Here is a 19281-nt window from a genome sequence, read left to right on the forward strand (position 1 = left end):
TGCTCAAATCAATATTTCGGTGTACTGGATATTTGGTTGACATTGAAATTTTGGCTGGTAGAAGGTCCATTCAAATTCGCACGTTTCGATGACTGTTGATTTTTATTATTTCCAAAAATTTTTCCGTACCTGAGATTGCTTTTGGGTTTGAATTGTGTTATTTTATTCTGAGTTGCTTCAATACTTTTTTGCGTTTGTGAGTTGTTGTCGTCTTTCGATGACCAATTTTGTTGACCTGAGGTTTTAGTTTGCTGTTGGACGTTGCTGGTAGTAAAAGCGGCATGTGTTCTGCTGAATTGTTTAGCTGGATTATGTAGTGTTGTATGGTGAAAACCATTACACATTTGACAACGCTTCGAGGAGGGACAAGTGTCTCTGCGATGTTGATCTCTTAAACAGTTTGTACACAAGCTATTTTTCTGGATAGTTCGAAATCGACCTTCAGGGGACAATTTATGGTAGTCTGAACAAGTTGCAACAAAATGCGATTTGTGACATTGAACACAATTTGTGTGCTTGTTTGCAAACTGTTGCTCATTTTTCGAGCCGTTGTGATTAACCTTTCGTTGATCTAAATCGTTCCTTTCAGACTGATTTGCAATTGTTTGCCTAAACTGTTCTTGAACCGATTGTTGTGCTGTCACAGCAGGATAATTACCGTTTTTGTTGTGAGTAAAGGTACTGGTTCTATTTTCCTGGTTTACTTTGTCAAAAACCCTTGCTTGAACATCAAGCCATTTTTGAAACTCAACAAGTGTAGTTGTTGTAACTTTCTCTGTCAGGGTGTATTCAGTCCATTTAAGAAGCAAGTTGTGGGGAATTTTTTCCTTCGCTTTCCTCAATAAAGTAGACGATTGAAGTTCGGCTTGAAAACCTAGGTTCCGAAAAGCCTGGACAAGTCTCTTTAGAAATGAAGAGTATGCTATGAAGGATTGCTTATTTTAAGAACTATTACATTTCCAGAACTCTAATTGGTTGATAAAAGCGTTGACAACAACTGAAGGGTCGCCAAAGCGGCTCATTATCTCGTTGAGGGCTGTATTAAAATAGGGTGGATCACAAGAGTAAGCATGTATCAGATCCTTTGCCTTACCCGACACTGAATTCTGTAGGTAGGTTATTCTGTGTGCGTCAGTAATTGAAATGTTATTGTGAACCATTGAGAAAAAATTATTTATCCACTCGTGATTGTGCATGGGGTCACCATTAAAATTTTGCAATTTTAATGGCGGCAATTTGATCGCGCATTTTAGGTCGACGGATGTTGGCTGAAGTTCACTATTGGTCATTGAGGGGACAAATTGTCCAGCTGTAGCAAACACTGGAGCCTGATGCTGCCTTACGCTTGAAGTTGGCAAGATGGTAGTTGGATAAAGATTAGGTAGAGGGGGAGGTCGCAAGTGCGAAATTTCGTCGTTTGAATGACTTTGATTTACAGCGGGTTCAGCTGCCATGTTCTTGATGGGTAAAGGATATGATAAATAAGCGTTTGTGTTGTTCTGACGCTATGGACTGGTTTGTTCGCTTCTTGAGAGGTTGTGGAATGCGTTGAAAGAAGTTGTAGATCGCTCTGCACTGAGTGGATGTTTGCTTGCGCTGGGGTATTAGATGGGTAAACAGGAGGCCTTTGAACTGCTAAACCTTGAATTGGGAAGCTGTTTGTCAAGGTTGTGTTTAATACAGGATCATTGGGACCGATGTTGAAAGAACTGACACGTTGCACAAAACTGTTTTCAGGCTTTTGAGGTTTGAGTTGAACATCTTGTTCTTTTGAAAAACAAAAGCTCTGGACATGCGAAACTACGTTTGCAGCTGTTGTTGGTTGTAGATTGCTTGTGAAACAATAATGCATAGGCTGAACGTAGTTTTGTTTAGATGAGTGGGGGTTTTGATCTATTGTCACGTATTCAGGTCCATGATTAAGAGGCTTGTCAATAATTGCTTTGCCAAAGAATGGGTTTCCACCTTCATCTTGAAGGGTTTGACAAGTTAAGTTGACGTTTCGGAAGCCTCTCTGACTTTCAGGGGTCAAAGATAAACTGAAACGGTTAACAAACTGCTTTTGTTTGGATTGAGAACCGCTGAATTCTAAATCCTTTGCCGTTAGGAAATTGGGTTCTTGGTTCAACTGATGATCCAAGTTTGACAAGTTGAGAGGCGGCAAAATTAAGGTTTCTTGCTGATGATTAGCATTGGGTTGTTCTAGTGTGTTTGATGCCGTTGGATGATAATGTCTAGCATGATGTATTGAGTTGGAGTCAACAAACTGGTTTCTGTTCTGTTGATAGAAATTTTGCTGTGGATTTACCAAATGGCTAATAAGAGGATCCTGGATTTGCTGGTTGTTCAGGAATAGTGATGGCTTGACCGGTCTTGGAGGAATGGGCGGTGGATTAATGAAGACTGTTGTGTCGTTCGGTTGTGAACTGGCTGCTTGCTCGACAAATGTTTCTTCAGTGATAACATTGCGTGTTGGTGTTGATCGTTCTGAATCTAGTCGTCGGCTGCTTGGACGAGAGGGAATTGTGGCGTCATCGCAAAATCTTGTTGAGGACTGGCTTAATAGACCATCATCGTCCAATGTGTCAACTTCCAGTTCGTATTGCTGCAGTCTGGATGTTAAGGCTTTCTGTCTGTCGAGAATCGAAGTTGCTGTACTCTGGTGAGGCTTCGCCCTCAATACTGCTTCTGTCTTCTTGTCCAATTCTGTTTGCAGCGTTTTGGCTCTGCTGATTAGTAGATTTAATGATCGGAAGCTCTTTCTATCGTCTATTGCCTTCTGTAACAAATCAAGCTGGCTTTTCAAAGAACTTTCCGTTGATTTAAACATGTTTACTGCAAACTGACACTCGTCGTTGTTCCTTTGCGACATCTTTGATCTCTGTTGTTGTTGTTGATGTTATGGTTGTCTTTCAGGTAAAAATGAAAACGGCAAAAAACCGGAGCGACGAACTTTTGATGTCAAAATCTAATTTGGCAAATCAGCCAAAAATTTCCTATAAAAGTTCAGCGACGCAAATTTTTTCAAAAACAAGAATCCTAAGGTTGTGGTGGTGCTAATTATAGTAGATTTTAATTGCTAAAAAAAGAAAAAAACTCGTTCGAACGTTTATCGTCTTTTTTTTACAGGACCAAATAACTGCTACGAATACATTTTCTTTTTTGTTTTCAAATAGTTTTTTTCTTCGGACAATGACTGTAAAATTTAGTTTGTGCTTTCTCCCTGAATGTAAGCAAAAAACAATAAGTTCTACTGTTTTACTTTTACGAGAAGCCCAAAAGAAGGTTGCTGAAAAAAAAATTATATAATTTTTTTTTTTGCGGAGCGACTAGGCAACGAGGGTTGCAAGAAAAAACGTTGGTTGTTGAGTTGTCTCTGTGTTGATTTAGGAAAACCCACTAAGAACTTTACTGTGTAGAACTGCTTGAGGTTCTTGAGAGATGTTTTGCTCTTCTTGAAATAATTGAAATCTTCTAAATGGGGTGACTACTGATACCAAAAAGAAAAGGCTTCTCATTTTACAATGTTGACTTCTGAAACCAGTAAAAATTATCGATTTCTTCTCGGTAACTACTGGAACCGTGCAAAATTTGTTCTTCTGATTGGTGACTACTGAGACCAGCAGGGTAATAGGGACTTTTTCTCGGTGACGTTTGTGACCGCGGACAAGGAAAAAATTAAACGGCTCTTAAAGTTAACACGGGAAAACTTTTTGCGTTTTTTTTGCTGAAGGCTATATTTTATATATCGTTTTGCAAATCTTTCACAAAATCGGAACTTTGTTCTAGCTGGGAAGTTGTTTTATGTGTTTTGCTTTCTTTATCGGAGGTGTTCTTGGGATTTTGTAATAAGAGTTTTCTATTTTTAAAGAAACCTGTTTCGAACTTTTTTCTGTAACTCTTATTGATTCCAGACTCCAAATATAATATATTCGAAAAGAAACAATTTGAGACAATTTCAAAATCTTACTCAAAAAATGAGTTAGACTGTTTGATTTACAATTTAGGTTTTTTTGCAGTCCGAAAATCGAAACCGTTTTTCTTTTCTTTTTTCGAAAGGCCTTTTTAACTTCTCTTTTTTTTCTGACTCATATATCTACTAAATATCAACTTTCGGCATTTGCACGTTAGGTCAGAGGGCTAGTTTGACAACTTGGTTTGCTTTCAAGGCGATGTGTAGTCAGAAAAATAAACTATTTTTCTGAATTTTTTTCTGATTTCAAAAAATTATTCTTGGCAATTCGCGTTATTGAGATCACTATTCGATGTATTGACCTAAATAGCTTTCTCTCCAGTGTAAAATTAACTCACAGGGCTAGCATAAGAGTTCAGACTGCAAATAGACAGGATAAAGGTCAGGAAATCAAAAGGAGTTTTTTTTTAATTTTTCTGGCTTCAGAAAAAATTTTAAAAAATTCCTGATCTTTCTTGTCTTTGAGATCCCAGTGTACTATATCGACTAAAACAACTTTCTGGCTACTGCAAAACTAACTCAAAAAGAGCGTTTTTTGTGTAGGGTATGGGGGTCAGAAAATTGAAATGGATTTTTTTGATTTTTCTGATTTCAGAAAAAATTTTCTGACATTATTCGTGTTTGATGACTCAGTATACCAAATCGACCAAAATAGCTTTCTGGCTACTGCAAAACTAACTCACAAGGATAGTTAAAGTTTTATTTTGTGAATCAATAAGATATGGGGTCAGAAAATCAAAATGGGTTTTTTGATTTTTCTGATTTCGGAAAAAATTTTCTGACAATTCTCGTTTTTGATGACTCAGTATACTATATCGACCAAAATAGCTTTCTGACTACTGCAAAACTAACTCACAAAAATAGTTTAAGAGTTTATTTTGTGAATCAATGAGATATGGGGTCAGAAAATCAAAATGGGTTTTTTGATTTTTCTGATTTCAGAAAAAATTTTCTGACAATTCTCGTTTTTGATGACTCAGTATACTATATCGACCAAAATAGCTTTCTGGCTACTGCAAAACTAACTCACAGAGATAGTTTAAGAGTTTATTTTGTGAATCAATGAGATATGGGGTCAGAAAATCAAAATGGGTTTTTGATTTTTCTGATTTCAGAAAAAATTTTCTGACAATTCTCGTTTTTGATGACTCAGTATACTATATCGACCAAAATAGCTTTCTGGCTACTGCAAAACCATTTTACAAAGATAGTTTAAGAGTTTATCTTGTGAATCAATAAGATATGGGGTCAGAAAATCAAAATGGGTTTTTTGATTTTTCTGATTTCACAAAAAATTTTCTAACATTTCTTGTTTCTAAGACTCCAGTATGACATATCGACTAGAATGGCCTTCTCGCTATTTGAAAACTTTCTCAAAAAAAATAGTTCGAAGGCTTTTTTGGTATTTCATTAGAATATGCAATCAGAAAATCAAAAATGGGTTTTTTGATTTTTCTGATTTCAGAAAAAATTTTCTGACAATTCTCGTTTTTGATGACTCAGTATGCTATATCGACCAAAATAGCTTTCTGGCTACTGCCAAACCATTTTACAAAGATAGTTTAAGAGTTTATCTTGTGAATCAATAAGATATGGGGTCAGAAAATCAAAATGGGTTTTTTGATTTTTCTGATTTCAGAAAAAATTTTCTAACATTTCTTGTTTTTAAGACTCCAGTATGACATATCGACTAGAATGGCCTTCTCGCTATTTGAAAACTTTCTCAAAAAAAATAGTTTGAAGGCTTTTTTGGTATTTCATTAGAATATGCAATCAGAAAATCAAAATGGGTTTTTTGATTTTTCTGATTTCAGAAAAAATTTTATAACATTTCTTGTTTCTAAGACTCCAGTATGACATATCGACTAGAATGGCCTTCTCGCTATTTGAAAACTTTCTCAAAAAAAATAGTTCGAAGGCTTTTTTGGTATTTCATTAGAATATGCAATCAGAAATTCAAAATGGGTTTTTTGATTTTTCTGATTTTAGAAAAAATTTTCTGACAATTCTCGTTTTTGATGACTCAGTATACTATATCGACCAAAATAGCTTTCTGGCTACTGCAAAACTAACTCACAGAGATAGTTTAAGAGTTTATTTTGTGAATCAATGTGATATGGGGTCAGAAAATCAAAATGGGTTTTTGATTTTTCTGATTTCAGAAAAAATTTTCTGACAATTCTCGTTTTTGATGACTCAGTATACTATATCGACCAAAATAGCTTTCTGGCTACTGCAAAATCATTTCACAAAGATAGGTTAAAAGTTGCTTTTGTGAATCAATAAGATATGGGGTCAGAAAATTAAAATGGGTTTTTTGATTTTTCTGATTTCAGAAAAAATTTTCTAACATTTCTTGTTTCTAAGACTCCAGTATGACATACCGATTAGAATGGCCTTCTCGCTATTTGAAAACTATCTCAAAAACAATAGTTCGAAGGCTTTTTTGGTATTTCATTAGAATATGCAATCAGAAAATCAAAATGGATTTCTTGATTTTTCTTATTTTGCGACCGTTTTTCTGACTTTTGGCCTTTTTCTCACCAACTTTTTCTTTCAAAATAGTTAAACTGCTTTTACTTGCTATTAGAAAAATAAAACTAGTCAAAATTTAGCAATCGAGGTGTTATAATAGCAGAAAACAGGTTTTTGGGGGACAAATTTCAATTTTTTGGTGGCTTTTTGTCGAAAAAATTAGAGATTTTTGGCTCGATCTAACTGGGGAACAGGAGATCAGAGGTGGCGTCTGAGACCTCGGGCGGACTTCTGCTGGTGACGCCTGAAACCAGTAAAAAAACTAGAACCTCTTGTAGGGGTGACGTCTGAAACCCAACTTCCAAAAAAATTGTTCTTGGTGACATCTGATTCCAGTAAAAAATCCATGCAGGAGATCGTTGTCTGCTCTTGTCACAACCAAGTTATCGTTAGCGTCTGTAATTGTAACATCAGAAGGTTGAATGTCGGTTAGTTACCATTAATATGTAGTGAAAACATATTTCTAGCATTGAAAAAGTCAAATTCAGATGTTTTGTTTCCATGTTTTTTGGTAACTGACAGTTAGTAATGTGGGACATAAAGTCAATTTTTTTGCGGAAAATCATCTTAACTTCCGTATTTAGCCATCTTGAAGTTGCATCCGCAACACTCAAAATAACGGTCGATTATGGTCTTTTGGACTTACTTTATGCTCCAGTAAACCTCGGCGTGAAAAATTCGGTTCTCTTTGAAATTACTATTGACATTTCGAAATGTATCAGTCAATTAGACAAAAGTGTTACTAACATCATTTTCAGACTAATTTTTCCAACAAAAACATAATCAAGCTTCTTCGTAGAGCATTTTCGGAAGGATGTTTCCGTGCCGTAAAAGTCTAACAACTAATTCTGTTTTGGTAAATTTCACAAATATCCTGTTCGATAAGAATATTCATTTTTCTCGAATGTTAATCTAGATATTTTGTTAGTTAAAAGATTTTTTTAGAAAGACTGCGTTTTTGATAATCATAGAGTGAAAATAGCAAAAAACGGCAAAATCATAGCTCCAGACTACTCTCAATGGAAGTGGAAGTAGAACTTGCTCCTTTTGTAGTTCATAAAGGTTTTTTAATTGTTTTTGGGTGTGTACTTCCGGCAAAATTAATCAAAGGGGACTAAAGAAGCTTATTTCGGGGAAATTTTTGATAAAAAAACTGAAATATTGAAATATTTAGCCAATATTTTCAAAATAGTCATCAAAACCTTTTTGTCTTAAGAAAATCAAGGGTAGTGTTGTCAACAACTTTTACATAGTTTAGCAAAAGTGAAGAAATTATTTTAGGCAAAGATTCCGGAAAATGTGATTAAAAATAACGCAAATTGGTCTAATATGCACAAAAATTTAAACCACGATAACTTGCTCTGGAAAACGAAATTTGAAAACAATATTTTTAATTCCATGTTCTACGCAGGACGGGCTTTTTAAAGATCCCTACTCACAACTCTCTACGATGAATAAATTGATCGGTCAAAATTGTCTGAACAAAAAAACTAGTTGAGTATATAGTTCTTCCTTCTCAAGACGGATCGGAACAGTAACTAACCAGCAAAAATATCAACAACTTTCGAGCAAGATTTTATGAATGTCGGTTGAAAATCGCCTATCTTTGGGAATAAATTTATAAACGCAACCGCTTGTGAGTCTACTAGTCAATGTTCACGTAACGATGAGACCGTTTTCTAATATGAAAGATAGCCCCTCGCCTTGAATGCCCAAAAATTGTCTAAAAGGTTTTATGATGTGAGGTTTGCAAAAACAAGTTTTCTTTTGACGCAACTCATTACCGAAGCATACATACCGCTTGTCCCATATTAATGACAATATGTAAGCTGGTTTTTTCAGTTAGATTTTTTTGGCGCCAATTCAAATCAGCAACAAGAGCCATGAGACAGCAAGAAACAGCCTTTGAAACTGAAAAGACTTAGAATTTGTTAAAACTCAAAAATGTTCAACCTGAAAAATTTTACAAGTTGGGACCAAAATTTTGTACACCCCCCTCCCCGATTTTTAAAAGGGAAAAGCTGAGCAAACCGAGGTTATGACACACGGCACAGAGTTACGGTTACTTCTAAGCCACACATGGACCCAAAGAACGTTATTGCATCAGACCCACAAGCGTGACTGTTAGCACTTATATGGTGCAAAATTGGAATTTTTTGATATTTTTTTCATGTTTTGTTTAATTTCCTAAATTGTTTATTTTTTGATGTTTTAGCTGATCTTTAATGTTCCAGTACCATATATTTGAGGTAGTTAGAGCTACGTAATAACCATCCGTGCTTATGTCAATAAAAGTAAATATTGCAGTATTTTGACATTTACTATGTAAACAATGACCTAAATCACTTTCTTGATTAACCAATCAGAAACAAGTAGCAATGATATTATAAATGATAAATTTTTGATTATCTACTTTAACCGAATTGTTTAGATAGTGAAACTACCTTGTAGTCACAACCATTAGAAACTGTTGTACAGAGCAGTTGGCTCTCACATTAGACTAAAATTTGGTCCCTTAACAACTTTACTCTTTCTTGCTAAGTTTTGCTAGATCTTAACATGTTGTGAGTTCTAAGTTAATTGAGTTTTCCTATATGAAGTTAGCAAAAATACTAGCTACTGAATGAAGCCTTACAAACTTCAGCACGAGATTGGACATAGATTATCACTAAGGATTTTCTTAACTTCAATCAACAAAATTAAACTTACAGTCCTATAAACATCCGAGCGAATAATTATTTCCACGATATCATTAGACAATCGGATTCAGTGAAGAACCAGGCCGGCGTAAAGCTCGAGAACCAGGCTGTGATATTTCGGTTCCGCTGAGATTCTTGAGCAGCCGCAACAAATTGTGTTTTCTGAAGCCATTAACGGTAAACAAGGCGATTAATTGAGATATGCCTCTTCTGATGTGCTTTAAAAACTTTTTTCGCCTCTTTTCGTAGAAACTCTCCAATTTGATTACCGGATTTCTGTTGCGGTGACGTTTTACTTCAGTGTAAGTGGCATGGATATCAAACGAGGCAATTTCTTGAGGTCTCCACGTTTAACTGACTGTGATAGTGGCAGATAGAGCCTCCTTACTCTCTCATTGTTCTCTGGTGATTGGGTCCCTTTGATAGTAGGGACTCTCCAGGCTAGCTACTTACCCAAGTGTTTTTCTTATTTCATTATGAATTTGCGTAATGAGGCCAACGGTCTTACAGATAAGCTTATGCCAATAAAAGGATCTCAAAAAATAATATTATTGGTTAAGCTATTTCTCAGTTGTGATTTGATGAAATATAGGAAACTTTTTCCCATACAGAAACTAACTTGAAATAAAGTGTGCCCATCAGGTCTGTAAAATGTCTCAATGCAACTCAAACTAATAAATGAACGAGATATCACTTAATCAAAGTTGATGTTGATATGTAATTTAAAAATTTCACAGAAATCTTCGTCTGATTTTAAATATTTCTTTTATCTTACAATACTTTGTTTTAGATTAGTTGATTTGTCTCACACGATACGCTAATTTAAGTATCATTTCAAAAGTTGGAAAAAAACTGCCAAAAGTGGAAAGCATTTGACATTGGTTGAAGACATTTTTTATGAACAATTTTATGAACAAAATTCAAGAAGTAATTTGACCAATCGTGGCGCACAGATGTTTTATTAATTTGATATAAATTAGCCAGCAATTAACTTGACTTTTCTTTCTCTGTCAATAACCGCAACTATCCGAGTGAATAAAAGATTAGCAGGTATAGATGACATGCCATGTGTCACAATTGACGTCTTGCACGGGTATAAATGGAAAAAAATTGAAAACTTCTTGATCGTGGCAAAGTTTTGCACTTTACTGATAAAACCATCAGCGCTTACTTATAAGGATTCCGTTTTTAAAATGAAATTTCTTGCTCCTCCGTTATTGGCCCTAGTTTTGGCACTAACTGCAAAAGCCGAAACTACGGATCAAAGAAAAAACAAAGAGAGTTTCAGTTTCCGCTCGTTCCTCGAAAAAACTGGAATCAAAACCAGTGGTCCAATAATTTCTTCGACAAGAACTGGGAGCATAACCAACAGTCCAGTGATCTCATCAACTAGCACTGGAACCAAGACCAGCAGTCCATCGATGACTTTGTCCAACACTGGCATCAAGACCAGCAGTCCATCGATGACTTCGTCAAGCACTGGAATCAAGACCAGCAGTCCTTCGATGACTTCGTCCAGCTCTCGAACCAAGACCAGCAGTCCATCGATGACTTCGTCCAGCACTGGAATCAAGACCAGCAGTCCATCGATGACTTCGTCCAGCACTGGAATCAAGACCAGCAGTCCATCGATGACTTCTTCCAGCACGGGAACCAAGACCAGCAGTCCATCGATGACTTCGTCCAGCACTGGAATCAAGACCAGCAGTCCATCGATGACTTCGTCCAGCACTGGAATCAAGACCAGCAGTCCATCGATGACTTCTTCCAGCACGGGAACCAAGACCGGCAGTCCATCGATGACTTCGTCCAGCACTGGAATCAAGACCAGCAGTCCATCGATGACTTCGTCCAGCACTGCAATCAAGACCAGCAGTTCATCGATGACATCGTCCAGGACTGGAATCAAGACCAGCAGTCCATCGATGACTTTGTCCAGCACTGGAATCAAGACCAGCAGTCCATCGATGACTTCGTCCAGCACTGGAACCAAGACCAGCAGTCCATCGATGACTTCGTCCAACACTGGAATCAAGACCAGCAGTCCATCGATGACTTTGTCCAACACTGCAATCAAGACTAGCAGTTCATCGATGACTTCGTCAAGCACTGGAATCAAGACCAGCAGTCCATCGATGACTTTGTCCAGCACTGGAATCAAGACCAGCAATCCATCGATGACTTCGTCCAGCACTGGAACCAAGACCAGCAGTCTATCGATGACTTCGTCCAGCACTGGAATCAGGACCAACAGTCCGTCGATGACTTCATCTAGCACTGGAACCAAAACCCGCAGTCCATCGATGACTTCGTCCAACACTGGACTAAGACCAGCAGTCCATCGATGACTTCGTCCAGCACTGGAACCGAGACCAGCAGTCCATCGATTACTTTTTTCAGCACTCGAACCAAGACCAGCAGTCCATCGATGACTTCATCCAGCACTGGAACCAAGACCAGCAGTCCATCGATGACTTCGTCCAGCACTGGAGTTAGGACCAGCAGTCGAATGGTGTCATCAACCAATTTTGGCTACAATAGTCAACAAACTACTGTCGATTTTGTTTCAACGGAGGCTTATAATAGAAGAACTTCCTCATTTTTCCTGTCTTTTGTTGAAGATAACGATATTGAACCAAACAATGGCGCAGTGATAATGGCTGGGCAAACGAGCACTATGTCTTGAACGCAAAAAACTAATTATTCAGGTCAACGTCGAAAAGAGACTAAAGTAATAAAGTGTGTGGGAGCTTGAACAGAAAAGGGGTATTTTCTGATGACGATTGAAAAAATCATTGAAATATATTGATATAGTTGGCCTGCCTTTTCTTTTTAAGGAGGAACATTAGAAACTTTCTGAATATTTATAAGTTTGAAATTAGTCTTTTTAATGACAATTAATACCACCTACCGCATGTATTAGCTGCAACATGTCAGGTTACGGATTCTTTTTTGAAAACACCTATACTCATTTCGAAGCCATTTATTGATGAGACACAAGATCACTAAAACTTCTCGTAAAAGCCAACTAAAAAAATATTCTACAAGTTCAGGTGATATCTGCTTTTACCGGGAATAGATTGCAAATCATTTTTGAAAGCCTTAATATGCAGATTTTCATTTTTTCACGACACCAATTGAGAGTTGAAACTTTACTTCTGAAGATTACAATACTATGGTTAACAATATTAAACCAGAGGACACCGATACCGATTTCAATTGAGGGTTCCTCAGGGTTAAATATATACAACAACTGCTGCACTTAATTTTTAGAGACATTTTAAGTTTAAAATATCGAAACTCTAATAACCAGTTAATGATTTTGAGGATATACATAGAAAACGAATACATTGTGCTGGTTTCAAGAAAATAAGACATTTTTTATTGCATTTTGTCTAACTTTGAACGCATGAAAGTCTGGACATGAAAGCACGAAAATCTGAACATGATTGCGCAAAATCTTGTGAAGCCACGAAAGTCTGAACATGAGCACACTAATTTTCTTCAGCCTTGTTTAAAAATGTAAAGTCTTTCAGATGACTTACAGCGCTCTTACTCCGGAGAAACCACTCGTGTGGCAGCCTTCAATGCTGAAAACTGAAACTCATATGAGATCAAAATAAATAGTAAAATGAATGCGATTTCGCAATTCTCTTTGAATGCGAAAAGAATTGCGCTGAGTCTTTGTTTTGTTTTAGACTTATTATTTTTTAATTTTAAAAAGTAGCTAAAGTTAAAAAAACAAATTGATGCCTTAGAGGGCACAATCGCCGGCTTTGCAGTTATCTGCGCGATACAGCCAATTTTTTATTAATCAAAAGCGCCGCTGTAATACAAAAACTTTGCAATGCTTTTTTAAGTCTGGGCGATTTTTTTCGAAACTCTATTAACCAGTTAATGATTTTGAGGATGTATGCAAAATGAGAAGATTGTGCTAATTTCAAGTATATAGGTTATGTGTTGCTGCAGTTTGTGTAACATTGAACGCACAAAAGTCTGAGACGGTCTGGACATACCGGTTTCCGCTTGGCACCTCAACCTGGGAATACAAATCAAACTACCGAACAGAAAAGTAGTGCGCTTGTAATTTGATCCGGTGGTAACAATGCAAATCAAAACGCAGACTACATGATTACTGTTCCGATCACATTCACCAATTAAGAAAATATCTAGTGTAACAATTCTAAACCGTTGTTAAAAACCAAGCTATCTGTATCACAGCAGCGCTTTTGATTAATTTAAAAAAATGGCTGTATCACGCAGATAACTGCAAAACCGGCGATTGTGCTCCGTCGGTGGGCCAAAAAAGAAAATAGTCTCAAGATACTATAGGAAATCGAGCAATGTCCACATAAAGTGTCTGCTGCTAGCGGGAGAAATTTATTACTTGAATTTTGCAAATTTTGATATCAAATTCTCTTGGGCTCTTTTAGGCCTTTGGATGCGTTAAAAGACCGCCAATTTTCTCGGCTTCACCTTACAAGTGAAGTTTCTGCAAGAGAAAGGCTAGGGTGACATCAAAACCCGCTAGCAATCCAGTAACCCATTAAGTCAGATAGCTATTGAGCAAGATGAGACATGCAGATCTTTAACTCTTTAACTTTGGTATCGCTCTTTCTCCTGAGCAAGTTGGGAATTTTTCGGGGACTCCCTTTCAGCAGATTGATTCATGATTCGGCAGATTCATGATTTTAATCCTGAGTCATATGAAGTGGTTCCCAGCCTGCAAGCCGTAACTGATCAAATTTCAAAAGAATTTATTTGCACTTTGTGCCAGCGACGTATCGTATCACGCTAAACTTTTTTGCGGAACCCAGCAACAGGCAATCCCCAAGTCCACAAAATGGAAATTCCGCATTTTGTGGAATCGCAGCTATTTATAATTAAAAATTCTTTGCGATTTCAATTGGACATTCAGTATTAGTTAGGTGACTCTGATGAAGAAATGAGTCTGGTTTTAATCGAGAACCTCGAAGCGGTTCGAGATATTTGCGGTTCGAGTTTTGAAGTGACTTTAGCAGAGCCACGTTAGCAATTTGAAATACGCGTTGGGTAGGTTTAGTGAAAAACATTTTGCTTGCAAAAGTGAATACGATTTTTGATTGCGAAAAGAATATAACTTTCAGGGTCCATACCCCTATTCAATTAGTGCTTGTAGTTACAACCACTGACTGTCACTGCACTCTCGTGCTAGCACGCTCATAACCATTTTGAAGGTTAGGCCGTAGGTGATTTGGGTGAGCCAAATTCATCCTATTATAGCCTTAAAAAATTAGGAAAATCAGTTTTGCGGACAATCAGCCCTTTTTTTTTCCTGGTGAAACTCTTTTGATGAACCATTTTTGATTTTTTGAATTTTCAGTTTTTTGGGAATTTTCCGTTTGAGCTCAGATGAGATATAAGACAGATTTCCAAAGTGACTTTGTCAGATCCAGAAAATTCAAGCATGTTCAAATTTTGAATTGCCATAATTCTGCAATGCCAGATCCAACAATACTAAGTTTTCTATAGGTACCGCTTTTCATTATTTCAAACTTGTAAGTTCCTGTTTCAAATTTAAATTACGTCATTCTGTTAAAATCATTTCGAAATTCTAACTTATATGTCGAACCGCTACGTTTCTTGGATAATGATAGATTTCACCTTTGAGTACCTAAGAATAATGCAACCTGGACAATTTAAAACAACAACAAACCTAATGTTTGTTATTTTTCTAAAACAGTTGATTCATACTTTTTTGTTTTCTTCCTAAAACTGTTAGTTTTTTGTTCACTTGTACGTCTAATGCTGTCAGGGGACATTGAATTGAACCCAGGGCCTCATCTGGAAAATTTAATTGAGTATTCAAGTTACTTAAAAAACAGAGGAACAAGCCACTCATCTTTATTTTTCCTTATTAATTGTCAAAGCTTGAAGAACAAGTTTGAAGAGTTTTCTAATTTTTTGCAAACAGCTCCCAGTAATACGTTTGTCGCTGTAACTGAAACCTGGTTGGACACTGATTGTAACGTAGAAGATAACTTTTTAACAGCATCGCATACTTTCTTTGGGAAATGTATATCAGACAAAACAGGGGCTTCAAAAGGCGGAGGAGTAGGCATTTTTGTCCCGAAAAAATTTATCGCCGATATTAAACGAAACGTTTTTTGTTCAATAAATGGAAAAGAAGTCCTGACAGCGAGACGTACAGTGAATTTAAGCGCTTAAGAAACTTAGTTAATAGGAGACTAAGGTAGGCGCACAACAATTTTTGCATCAATTTCTTCCAAAAACTACCAACAAGTAAGGAACAATGGAAATTCGTTAAACAAAAGACCAGTCCGAGTGAAAGAGTTGTCAAGGTTGATGAAATCAGATTAGACAGTGGTGAAATTTCAAGGGAAATAAAAAACATTGTCAATTGTCTAAATAGAGCATTTGCTAATCTAGGAGTTTTCAAGGGTTCGGATATTGCTTGTAAATACCCTGATAAACTTAATATACCTGAATTCACATTCAGAACTGTTACTAGAAAGAACTTTATTCATTCATTGACTCGCTTGACGATAACAAAGCAGCAGGACCTGGTGAAATCTCAATTCGACTCATAAAGTCTTGCAAATTGGCTATAGGCATACATCTACAGTTCGCCTTGAATGAGTGCATTAGGGAGAATGTTTTCGCAACTAAAATGAAACTAGCCTATGTAACACCAATTTTTAAAAAAGGTGATAAATTAGATAGCAGAAATTATCGACCAATTTCTCTAACTCCGAGTTTTGCAAAAATTGTTGAGCGCCTCCTTCTGACTCAGATAATGGAGTTCATTGATAAGCATAAAATTATAAACAAAGAGCAATTCGGATTTCAGAAAAAAAAAAGTCTGCAACAGATGCAGTTCTAGAACTGGTTGAAACAGTTTCGGCTAATTTAGGTAAAAGCAAAGAAACTGTGGCTATTTTTCTAGACCTTGCAAAAGCGTTTAATTCCATTTCGCATAATATTTTCCTTAAAAAAATGAAATGTGTGGTTTTTCCCAGGAAGCAAAAGAGTTATTGTTTTCATTTCTTGCCAACCGCAGACAAAAGGTAAAACTTAATGGCGTATTCTCTGATTGTGAAATTTTGAATCACGGTGTGCCACAAGGAACTGTTTTAGGACCACTCATTTTTCTTTTATATGTGAACGATTCCTCATCTAATATAAGCACAACGGAAAAGGTAATTCAATTCGCAGATGACACAAGTATTGTCTGTTGTTGACAGAAAGGTAGCTTACATGGAAAGGTCACGGAAATTTTACAAAAAACAGAATAATATGTAGAGATGAACAAACTAACTTTGAATACAAACAAAACCGAATTAATCCTTTTCTCGCGCGATAATTCTGATTTTGGATCTATTTTTTACAAAAACGAAGTTCTCACAACACAAAAAATTTGCAGATATCTTGGTATTCAAATTTGCAGGAATCTTAGTTTTGAGGAGCAGCTGAATAAAACCTTGAAAGTGATGGCTCATGCTATGAGATCAATTTACCTTATAAGACTAAGACGTGTTCTAGAGCTTACCTTTATTAGGATACTTCTGAACTGTCTTATGGTCGTCTCAAGAATAATAGATAATCTTAAGGCTTACCTGACTAACTAAAGTTCTATTCCTCTAGTCTGTTACTCTTCTATCTGAGCTTCAGTAGACGGTGCACGGGCCCCAATGCTACGGTCTAACGTTTATCTCAATACAAAACAAGAGCGGAGTAGAGAGAGAGAAATATACTTTATTATTATATCAGGATGGTAACTGGTACTGACTAAATTACTTTCTCTTCTGCTGAGAGAGGGTAGATGGGTAAACACATAAAGGGAAAAGAGGATAAAATAATATATCATTTTTATCCAATCAGAAAAGAGTATTTCAGTCTTTCTGAATAGAGTCTTTCAAAATATTAAATATTCTTTTTTGGAAGTCATGTCTGACTCCATCTTTCCGGGGTTTAGAGTTGTTTTGAAAGTCTTCCAATCGAATATAGTAGAATATAGTTTATTAATTTCTCTGTATTCTCTCTGAAGGATTTTCTTTCTTTTTGGTTGTGTTGTTTGAAGACCGGTTCGTCTGTGAGTCGATTCCGAAACATCGGTTACCCAAAGAGCAAAGAGTGAACATCAACAACCACAAAAGTATCTATTCCGCCACCACACTATCCAGTGGGCGGAGATCCTTTTGGGTAGGCCCATCGTTGATGTTGTAGGCGTCCTGATGTCCGGCGTCGACTTACCTGACTTACCTGGTTTGCTTGGTTTGTTAGTTGTTAGTTGTTCAAAATCGTTTTTAGATTCACTACATGTTCTAATACGTAGTATCCCTTCCGGTTGGAAAGAAACCTTAAGAGATGTATGTTATATGTTGTATGTGTCAATTGTTTTTTAACGAACTATGATTTTGGTCGTGACATAAAGGAGAGTATGTCAACGAAATGGCTAATAACATTTTTGTTTTTAGTGACATTTGATTTGTCGGCCATGCTGATTGGTAATGTTGTTATAGAAATTGAACATGTATTAATTAATGCTCCTGTTTGAAATCATGAGTTATTGAATGGTATTAGTTCTTACAATTGTTTTGTCATACTTCTACGATTGTCCTGTTGTGATTTGTTACTGAGGAAACATTTTCCGTATCTGTAAGATTATGAAAATGCTGCTTATTGCTTTGTTATATTTTTACATTTACCTGCCAGTCTCTTATGGATTTCTTGAAGACTTACAGATTTCGCTTATAATAGTTTGTAATGGGTATGCACATGGATGACAATTTCCTAGTCCCAATCAACAGCTATCTCTTCAACTGCATAAATTAAAGTAACGTCTCTGTCTGCGCGCTTACGATCCGATGATCAACGTTTCCCGAGATGTGAATACTGTTTACTGAATACTTTTTACTATGTGAGTTGTTATAAGGATATCATATTGTTAGTTGTTACTATAGTTAACGTCGTATAATAGCTATTTGAATTACATATAGTTCATGTATTTTGTTCGTACAAATTTGCATGTGAAAATTTCGATTTGAACGAAAATTCTGTTCTCTGTTGTTTTTAATCTGACTTTTTCGTATATGTTACTCTATTTAAAATTTATCGTTTGCCCTAAACAATAAATTTGTAATGTACCTTGTGTATGGTAGATTGTAAATTGTATTAAAGAATTCGATCTGTTCTAATTTCTTTAATGAGAAAATGTCATGTCCTATAGTATTGTGTTACTCACAGTGTTGTTAACATGGCTTATGAGTCATTTATTAAAATGTTATGTACATTATTCATGCACATTGTTCATATAGTTTGTTTGTTCTGTTTTTATTTTATTTGCCTATTTGCTTTATTTACAAAATTGCATGTGTGTTGCATATAGCTAACTATGGGGAAATCTTTGCATATTTACATTTACAGTAATATAAAGTAGGTTAAGTTTGTATTTAGAAAAGTAAAAACTTGTTTTTGGCTTTAAACGTTTTATTTCAAACTGGTGAACATTAAGTATGAGAAATGGATATGGAAAATAACATAATAGGAAAGGTATGTTCCATAGTCAGGGGTGAAATCCAGAATCATGAGTTTACAACATGATTTAAATATTTGGAAGAATTTGTTTGAAATGATAAAGATTTACAAACATATGCAAGGATTACAAACATAGTTTGGCGATGTTACAGTTTATTCGACAATTACTGAGACGTTGAACTGTTACTTGTTACAATGAGCGTTACTAGAGCTTCAGCGTCTGTTTCGGATGATTACTCCTTTCACAGTAGTGATTATATTCTTTCAAGAAGTATTCGTCCTTTGAGAGATAATATCCAAGTAAGTTAACGATTTCCTTTAAGGGGGTTTCTGTTATTGATGCTTGTAAAGCATTGCAAATTTCTCGTTCTGTATCTGGAATTTTTCGTTCATTATTAAAGTTTAGGCGGTTTGTAATTGCTTTATTTGTTACGCTCCCTGTGAGATGATATACATGGTACTCCTCACAAGGTTCGATTGCTTCCAGAGGTACCATGAGCGGTCGCTCTGGTGCGTCTTTTGGCTGGAACACGTAGT

The 19281-nt window shown here is 36.1% G+C and overlaps 1 protein-coding gene across 1 annotated transcript; it reads left to right on the top strand.

Moving 5' to 3' along the window:
• The first annotated feature begins 10204 nt into the window (after positions 1 to 10204).
• On the top strand, positions 10205 to 11555 carry LOC142349090 (uncharacterized). Its single transcript, XM_075400503.1, has one exon. The coding sequence runs from the start codon at positions 10269 to 10271 to the stop codon at positions 11553 to 11555; it is 1287 nt and encodes a 428-aa protein (XP_075256618.1). The 5' UTR covers positions 10205 to 10268.
• The last annotated feature ends 7726 nt before the right edge of the window (positions 11556 to 19281 follow it).

Source organism: Convolutriloba macropyga, chromosome 11 (assembly GCF_964194025.1).
Source record: "Convolutriloba macropyga chromosome 11, txConMacr16.3, whole genome shotgun sequence".
Lineage (NCBI taxonomy): Eukaryota > Metazoa > Xenacoelomorpha > Acoela > Convolutidae > Convolutriloba > Convolutriloba macropyga.

Bases quoted from the DNA above. Each gene is read 5' to 3' on its own strand.
- LOC142349090 (XM_075400503.1), top strand. From the start codon at position 10,269: ATGCCATGTGTCACAATTGACGTCTTGCACGGGTATAAATGGAAAAAA.